This window comes from Juglans regia, chromosome 1 (assembly GCF_001411555.2).
Source record: "Juglans regia cultivar Chandler chromosome 1, Walnut 2.0, whole genome shotgun sequence".
NCBI lineage: Eukaryota > Viridiplantae > Streptophyta > Magnoliopsida > Fagales > Juglandaceae > Juglans > Juglans regia.
The window spans coordinates 13,163,019-13,172,699 of NC_049901.1; the positions used below are offsets into that span (position 1 = coordinate 13,163,019).

Below are 9,681 nucleotides of genomic sequence, written 5' to 3' on the forward strand. Positions count from 1 at the left end.
AACTGTGTAATTACCGTACCTCACCTCATTGATGTCGTACTCATTTAAGTTCAGATAATAAAATAAGATGAGATGATTTTATATAAAAGTTAAATAAAATATTATTTTTAATTAAAAAAAAATTAAATTATTTATTATATTTTATATAAAAATTTAAAAGAATTGTATATAAAATTAGTCATGTTACCATTAACAAACGCTCCCCCCGCCCAACTGCCAAGAAAGAAAAAAAAAAAAAAAGGCTCCTCCCGCCCCCCGCGAATTTTGGCGCCTAATTTTTGAATCCCCAAAAGCCAAAACCCGGGAAACTCACAAACCAAAGCCCTACAACTTCTACTTCTCCCAGTTTTCAAAATCCAAGCCCGCCTTCTCACTCTCTTTCTCTATATGAGCCCCCACGTTATCTGTTTCTCTCTGCGCGCCAGACTAGTTCGGCCAAATTCCTCGCACTGAGACCGAGAAAGAGAGGAACAGACCGTCCTTTGAAAAATGTACGTGGTGAAAAGGGATGGGCGCCAGGAACGCGTCCATTTCGACAAGATCACGGCGCGCTTGAAGAAGCTTAGCTATGGTCTGAACGTGGAGCACTGTGACCCTGTGTTGGTGGCACAGAAGGTTTGCGCCGGGGTCTACAAGGGAGTCACCACCAGCCAGCTCGATGAATTGGCCGCCGAAACCGCCGCTGCCATGACCGCTAACCACCCTGACTATGCTTCCGTCTGTTTACTAATCTCTTTGTTTATTATTGTTTCCTCACTCTGGGTTTTGGCTTCGTTTATATCTTTTTTTAATGGATTTGATTTGGTTATAAGAATTATTTTTACGAGTTTCGGATCTACGTCTGGTTTGATTACTCAATTTCTATTGATTTTCTTATGCAAGTTTTGTTCAACTGTTTAGAATGGTAAAAAAGAATTCTATCATTTGTAGATTTTTTTTTTCTAAAATTATTTTCGATTTAAATGATATCTACTTTCAAATTTTCGTATTTTTATTGCTGTTTTTTGTTGTGCTGGGATACTTGAAAACTCGTAATTCTTCCAGGGATTCTAATTCTACATACTGCTGTAAATTGTCGATTTGACCAAATTGATGCGTTTGTTTTGATCTGCTCATTTTTGGATTTTGTATGATGCAGTTGGCTGCAAGAATTGTTGTCTCGAATCTTCACAAAAACACAAAAAAGTCGTTCTCGGAGACGTAAGAGTCACTGTATTTCCATTCTTAGTTTCTTATTTAGTTTAAACTAGCAGATTTAATTTGACTTTGGTGAGTGTTCAATGCAGGATCAAAGACATGTATAATCATTTTAGTGAGAGATCAGGGCTGAAGGCTGCTCTGATTGCTGATGATGTTTATGAAATAATCATGGAGGTAATTCATCTATCGCTTATATTGAGTAACGGTCATGTTGTTTTATATAGAAATAGGATGAAACTTGTCTAAAAACTGTTTGGCTTTAGAACACGTGCATTCGACTCATACATGTTTATTGGTACTGCATTGATATATTTAAATTATGGTTATTATATGGACCCTTAAAAATTACTTTTCTATATGTGAAATTATCTTTGAATTCAATGATGTCATTCTAAAGCTTTTTATTAACACGTTTGAATACTTGAGTGCTTGTTTGAGATTGTGGAAGGAATAAAGTTTTTTACAGTAGATTTTTATTAAAATCTCTTACCTTTAAAAAATTGTTCATTGTTTGGTAAACATGCGCCTAAAGTAATTTTAAAGTTAGTTATGATTGTTTTTACAAAAATAGTGTTATCTCTATGAGTTTTTTTAACAAAAGCTTTAATTTTGTGTTTTTTAAAAAAGTGGACTTTTAATTTTTTTAGATGCTTAAACTTTAAAGTACTTTTTATAAATTTATTAAATATAGTACATGTTTTGGATTATTACGGTGAGAAATATAGTTTATAACGTTAGAGTTTATAACTTATAGTTTAAATAATAAAATTTCTATTAAAAAGTTGTTTATTTTTTGGTAATTATATGTTTAAACCATTTTCCAAACATGTTATATTTGTTTGGAAACAAATTAAAAAAATATTTTTTGAGGTAGAAATGATGATTATTTATTTAAAAAAAATAATTATGATTGTAGTTTTAAAAGTTTGAAAGTTGTAATTTTTTGAAAATTGTATAATATTTTCGTCTATTGATAATCTTTTTAAAATTTGAATTATATTTTGAATTATCTGAAAAAATATATTTGAGTAAAAACACTTCAAACGTACTTTTAACTTATTTAAGATTAAAAAACATTTTAATATGTAATACTCAAACCATTTAATTTTTCTATTAAAGAATTTTTAGGACTATTTAAGCAATTTTTAAGATTTCTAATGCAACTCCAAATGGGCCATATGGTTTTTTAAAGACATTTTAGTGCATGTTTGGAGGCTTAGAAAGTACTTAATAGTTTAAAAGCCCTTTTAAATAAAAAATGGTATATTTGATAAATTTATAAAAAGTTATCTAAAAAAGTTGAAAATCCACTTTTTAAAACAACACCAAATTGAAATTTTTGTTAAAAAGCTCCTACAAATAATGCTACATTTTTAAAATAACCATTGTAATTAACTTTAAAAGTGCTTTTAGCTATATATTTATCAAACAATAAACAACTTTTTAATGGTAAGCTTTTTAGTAAAGCTTTACAATAAAAAGAGTTATTTAAAAAGTTTTATTGCCTATTGCAATTCCAAACAGTCATCAAGTGTACTTCCTTCCCTTGTAAGAGCAATGTAAGGGTTGCTGTCGTGCTATTAAAATCTCATTGGGTGGTTATCTAATCGATCAATCACAGAATTCTATCGTATCTTTGTTGCAAATATATCACTTTACAATTAAAAAATAATAACCTGGTCCAGACAAATTTCCATCTTGATTTTTCTTCACCTTCTTGATAATAGAAGAAAGGAGGAAGGAAAAAAAAAACAATACATGAGCTCATATTAGGCTCCATAAAAGAAAAAAAAAAGTCATATTTCTGAAAGTCATTTTTCAAAGATATGAGATGTCGAGTGTATTGCCTTTTTTTCTATTATTGATATGCTTTATCTAAAACTGTACTTGTTTCAGAATGCTGCTCGCTTGGACAGTGTAATCATATACGATCGAGATTTTGACTATGATTACTTTGGTTTCAAAACCCTTGAGAGGTCCTACCTATTGAAGGTCCAAGGAAAGGTTGTAGAAAGGCCTCAACACATGTTGATGAGGGTCGCGGTTGGAATTCACAAGGATGATATTGAGTCTGCCATCAAAACATATCATATGATGTCTCAGCGATGGTTCACTCATGCTTCTCCCACCCTTTTTAATGCAGGGACCCCAAGGCCTCAAGTACGTTTGTGTATATGTTTGAATACTTTTGTTTTTTCCCTTTCTTTTCTTGTCTGGCATTGCAATGTCAAGGAGTGATTTGGTTGGTTTTGTTGATGCAATTTGGCAGTTGAGTAGCTGCTTCCTTGTGTGCATGCAAGATGATAGCATTGAAGGTATATATGACACCTTGAAGGAATGCGCTGTTATCAGCAAATCAGCTGGTGGAATTGGTGTCTCTGTCCACAATATTCGCGCTACTGGAAGTTATATTCGTGGCACAAATGGGACATCCAATGGCATTGTTCCAATGCTACGTGTATTCAATGATACGGCGCGTTATGTTGATCAAGGGGGAGGCAAGAGGAAAGGTATATCTATGATATTTTCTCATGAACATTGCTGGAAGTTTATCTAGTTTTAATAACATACTTATCCTGTTCTAGGTGCGTTTTCTGTGTACTTGGAGCCATGGCATGCAGACATATTTGAGTTTCTAGATCTAAGAAAGAACCATGGAAAGGTATGGCTAAAGTGGCTCATTTTCTATCTACCTATGAAGAACAGTGTTTCTCCATTACCTGCAAACTTATCCTCATTTATCATGTGTGTGGTGTTGTGCTTTCTTTAATTTGAGTTGTAGTGGCTGTTACTGTGTGAAGTCTTTAATATTCATCCTTTTAGGAGGAGCATCGTGCACGGGATCTATTTTATGCTCTGTGGGTGCCTGATCTCTTCATGGAAAGAGTCCAAAGTAATGGACATTGGTCATTGTTTTGTCCAAATGAGGCTCCGGGTTTGGCAGACTGTTGGGGTGAAGAATTTGAGAAATTGTATACAAAATATGAAGGAGAGGTATATCTAATTTTGACCTGGATTTATTTTGTTTGTTAGATGTGTATTGTGGCTTACTGGGTTTTGTTTATTTGACCGCACCATTGTTCTTTATAGGGGAAGGCAAAGAAGGTTGTCCAGGCACAGAATCTCTGGTTTGAAATTTTGAAATCCCAGATTGAAACGGGAACCCCTTACATGCTTTTTAAGGTCATTCATGCAAACCATTCTGAACTCTTTATATTGTTCAATTTCTTAATTTTGTACAATATTAATTGTTGATTTCCTTTATTATTTTAGGATGCTTGCAACAGGAAAAGCAACCAACAAAATCTGGGAACCATCAAATCTTCAAACTTATGTACGGAGATAATTGAGTATACAAGTCCAACAGAGACTGCTGTATGCAATCTTGCATCAATTGCTCTTCCACGTTATGTCAGGGAGAAGGTATGATATAACTGGCAGACATATTGATGCCGTTGCCTTTTTGTTGGTTTTGGAATTACTGGTTACTGATCTGGCATTCATTGTTTTGTCCGTTATTAGGGAGTTCCTATGGAGTCACATCCATCTAAACTTGTCGGTAGCAGAGGCTCAAAGAACCGATTTTTTGACTTTGAAAAACTGGCAGAGGTTTGAGTTATTGTCGATGCCAAATTGTTCTTAATATTAGTCGCTTGATATAAATTCATTCTTTCTCTTGCCCTTTTATGGAATGTCAATTGTTAAAGAAACTCTTGTAGCTTAATTCTACTTGTGCTGTTGGGGCAGGTCACTGCAATAGTTACTACCAACCTCAACAGAATAATTGATGTTAACTACTACCCGGTTGAAAATGCAAGAAGGTCAAATTTCCGACATAGACCTATTGGAATTGGAGTTCAGGGTCTGGCTGATACCTTCATTTTGCTTGGCATGGCATTTGATTCACCGGAGGTAACACTTATAACTGGCTTTTTGCACTCTCTTAACCTTATCCTTAACCTTAACCATTTAGGCTTGAGAGTTGATTTTTGTACTGACTGCAGGCTCAACAGCTGAACAAAGACATATTTGAGACCATATACTACCATGCCCTGAAAACCTCTTCTGAGTTGGCTGAAAAAGAAGGGCCCTATGAAACATATAATGGGAGTCCTGTGAGCAAGGTATTTAGTTAAAATAATTGTGGAAATCATAGGAGTTCTTAATTTGTCATCTACTCCAATTTAGCTGTTTTGGTCTTCATAAAAAATGCCCAACTCTTTGCTTAGATAGTTGTTTTGTACAGGGAATTCTTCAGCCAGACATGTGGGGTGTAACACCTTCAAATCTGTGGGATTGGAATGCTCTTAGGGAGATGATATCCAAGAATGGTGTTAGAAATTCACTTCTTGTAGCCCCCATGCCGACCGCTTCCACCAGCCAGATTCTTGGTAATAACGAGTGTTTTGAACCATATACCTCCAACATATACAGTCGGCGAGTTCTAAGGTTTGATCTGCCATCCTGTATGATTCAACTTTTTCAGTATTGTCCATGGTTGCCTTGTAATCACTCACTCTCTCTCTCTCTCTCTCAGTGGTGAATTTGTTGTGGTGAACAAACATCTTCTTAATGACTTAACTGAGATGGGTGTGTGGTCTCCTGCAATTAAGAACAATATCATTTATGAGAATGGCTCTGTTCAGAAGATAAACGAGATTCCAGAGGAACTGAAAGATATTTACAAGTATGATATTTTATTTACTTGGTATTTTGCCCTAGTTTGGCTTAGTATTTTTTCTAAGACAATTTGCTGCAATCAGAACTGTTTGGGAGATTAAGCAAAAGACATTGGTTGATATGGCTGTTGATCGTGGCTGCTACATTGATCAGAGCCAGAGCCTCAACATACACATGGACCAACCCAATTTTGGGAAACTCACCTCCTTGCACTTCTATGCATGGTCCAAGGTATTAACTTTAAATTCCTGGCAGGCATGAATGTATTTTAAACAAAAAGAAAATGAATGTAGCCCAACTATTTTCAATTTCCATATTGTCATGAAACTGTGAAGGTTGTTGCTAGTTTTGACATTCTGGGTAACACAGATGTTTTGTTTCTCCTGTGCGTAATTAGAATGCTTAACACAACCTGTACTGACTGCCTCTTTTCTTGTTCCTGGATATATGAAAGGGTCTGAAGACAGGAATGTATTATCTGCGATCAAGAGCAGCTGCTGATGCCATCAAGTTCACTGTTGATACTTCCATTCTCAAAGTAATGATTGTTGTTGATTACATCACTTTCACCATTTCGGTTATTTTCTATACATGATTACTTAAAAATCTATCGTTGGTAATGCAGGATAGCCCCAAGGTGGTGGACGATGATGTTAATACCAAGATGGCACAGATGGTATGCTCTTTAACAAACCGTGAAGAGTGCATGGCTTGTGGAAGTTAGAGGGTAGTTCTATTTGGAGTGGCAGAATATGTGCTTCTGGTTCGGATGCGTTCCCTTCGCCTTCGCGTTCAAGAGTGCACAGAAATTCGGTTTCGGCTTTGGGCCCCTTATGAAGAAGACAATTTGTTTATAGGTTTTTGGGACATGGGTTCCAGATATCTACTAACCAAACACTTGTTTTGGGTTGAATGGCTTCGAAATCTCTGTATAGCCTTAATATTGCTATTGTATTTTGTGTTGAGTTTAGTGTCGTTCATTTCTACGTTAAAGACTAGCCTGGGGTTGTAAATAAATGGGTTTCAGCTTTGCCCCCAAGTGATTTGTTTGATTAGAGATTTACGTATTCCATTAATCTTTTGACAAGGATTCGGGCCTCTGTAGTTGTACTAGTTAATTTGATCGGTTTTGGGTGTAAGTTTCCTTAATTGGTCCTCATTATGGTGCTTCATGTTTGTCAACATCTTCTCATGGACGGTTACTCGCGGGATCTGATGAACAATTGTTGAGCTCACTTCGAGAGTGAATAATCTCATAAGATTATAAAGAGAAACTGAGAGAATTGTATTGTATTTTGTATAAAGAGAAAATTCTCTTACACGTGAATGTTATATTTGCTTCCCTCGTAACAAACTCTTGTTAGACTAGAGAGAGCTACTGGACTATGTATCTAATGTAAATAGCAAACATACTTTAATGAGCCTTGCAATTGTGGACCGAGACCCTTACATTAGACTAAAATAACAAACACTAGACATTGGACTAGGTAATAAACATTGGGCTTAAGCAAAATAAACCCAAACATGAAATAGCCCTTAGGCCCAAAGCAGAACTCACAAACTCCCCTTAGCTAACCCACAATCAACTCCTCTTCTCCTTTGTCACCCCCATAGACCTCTCTTTGTTGTCGGCACCTTGGTTGCCTCCACCGACAAGTGGGTCTGATGTATAGCAACCCCTCCTCTTTTAAAACTCTTGCCCACAAGGTGTGGAAAATGAAGTCTTCAGCTTGTAATGGTTTTCCCAAGTGGAGTCCTCTCTATCTTGTCCCTACCAACGAACCGACAAGTGGCTCGGGGGAAGCATTGTTGTCGTTGTGATGTGTTCTCCCAAATGTTTCTTAAGTTGGGAGATATAGAAGATGGGGTGGATTTAAGTTGTGGGCGACAATTTCAGTTTGTACGCCACTTCTCCAACTTGGTTGTCAATTTGGGAAGGATTGTAGAACAGTGGAGCTAGTTTTAGATTTTGACGCTATACTACAGAAGTTTGGCTATATGGTTGGAGACTTAGGTATACCCAATCCCCCATTGCAAATTCTTGTTCCTTTATTCTCAAGCTAGCATATTTATAGTCATCCACTCTTGAGCTCTATGCAGGTTATGGTGAAGGAGTTAAGCATGAGTCCTTGGATTGCGGCACTGTCTCAATTTCCTCTACTTTGGTAGTGCTCGGTATGTAAGAAAGTAGCTTAGGTGGGGAGTACCCATACAAAGCCTAAAAATAAGTAAGCGTCGTCGAGGTATGTTGGGTGGTGTTGTACAACTACTCTACAAGGGACACCCAATTAATCTAATCCTTTGGCCTATCCCCCACAAAGCGCCATAGATATGTCTCCAGGCACTTGTTTACTGCCTTTGATTGCCCATCAATCTTGTGGTGGTATGTTGTACCGAAGGCTAGCTGACCCCCTTGAGCCTTAAACAATTACTTATAGAATAGACTAGTGAATGTGTTCCTGTCTAATAGTATGGATTGTGGGAATCCATGTAGCTTAAATACATGTTTTAGGAATAGAAGTTTTGACATCTAATTTCATTCCAGGTCAATAAAAATCATTCCTCACTTTGTGGATGATCTTATCAAATCCAGAATGACACCCCAATGAGATGTCATGTAGGAATTGTAAGAGCTTAGACTTGAATTTTGGACAGCTTGCAATCTAGAGCCTCCCCTTGTAAAACAATAGTAACTCTAAAGGCATTTAGACACTAGGCTGTGTTTGGGAAGTGAGATGACTTAAGATCATCTCGTCTCATCTCAAAACTTTTTATAATTTCATTTTCATATATCACTCAAATACAAAATATTTTCAATTGCAAATATTTAACTTTTTCGTTTATTCATTATAATTTTTCCAAACTTCCATACACAATATAATAAATAATACAATATTTTCAAGTTTAAAAACAAAAATAATATTAAAAAATAATATTCAAACAATTTTTTTAACTTTATAATATTTTCACAAAATTTTTTCTCTCATTTTACAAAATCTAATAAAACATCTTAACTCAAATATTTCACTACTATTCGCAGAACTCTCATTTCGTCCCATTACCCAAGCATGCTTTAAGTCTTGCAGACTTGGATCCTTGACAAATCCTTGCCTGATTTCTTCCAATTATTAGATAGAAGGTACTAATATTAAAGCCAAAGAAACTTATTTTTCTTTACGTGATAAAGCATCTTCCACTCTATTTTCTTGTCCCTTTTTATACTTAACAATAAAATCCTAGTCTAATAACTTGCTTAGCAGCTTCTGCATCATATGAGTCCCAATTTTCTAGTTGAGTAGGAATTTTAAGCTATAGTGGTCAGTCTAACCATAAATGATTGGCCCCAAGAGGTAGGGTCTCCACTTAAGAATTGCGGTTACCAGTGCATACAACTATTTTTCATAAGTTCCTAACAAAAAGACCATGTGTTTAAGTTCCTGATTGAAAAAGAAAATTGCTGCATTAAGACAAGGGGTGCTACTCGTATGGGCATGGGCGGGGGCGAGATTGACACTTCCTGCACCCCTCCCTCGCATGGGCTGGGGTAGCGTTTGCACCCCCACACCCTGCCCCCGTCCCAATGTCGAGGGCGGGGTCGAATACGTCATCCCCCCCGCCTAGTCCAATGGTACCCATGGCACATTGGGCCTAAAAACTATTTTTGGGTCTAAAAAAATATTTTTGAACTCAAATTATTATATATTTAAATTGTAAATTGTAAATTTATAAATATAACCATAATTTAAAAGCTAATAACATAGTTTTTAAATTTGTTTGAATCGTATTCACAAAATTGTTTTG

At 35.9% G+C, this 9,681-nt stretch overlaps 1 protein-coding gene across 1 annotated transcript; it reads left to right on the forward strand.

Annotated features, from left to right (window-relative positions):
* Positions 1–352: 352 nt before the first annotated feature.
* Positions 353–7,029, forward strand: LOC108980341 (ribonucleoside-diphosphate reductase large subunit-like). The gene is made up of 17 exons (XM_018951226.2): positions 353–717; positions 1,139–1,200; positions 1,287–1,374; positions 3,097–3,360; positions 3,470–3,710; positions 3,786–3,862; positions 4,024–4,194; positions 4,291–4,383; positions 4,474–4,623; positions 4,723–4,809; positions 4,948–5,112; positions 5,205–5,324; positions 5,447–5,649; positions 5,738–5,887; positions 5,964–6,111; positions 6,335–6,418; positions 6,506–7,029. Exons 1-17 carry the CDS (start codon positions 490–492, stop codon positions 6,602–6,604), a joined length of 2,430 nt encoding a protein of 809 aa, XP_018806771.2. The 5' UTR covers positions 353–489; the 3' UTR covers positions 6,605–7,029.
* The last annotated feature ends 2,652 nt before the right edge of the window (positions 7,030–9,681 follow it).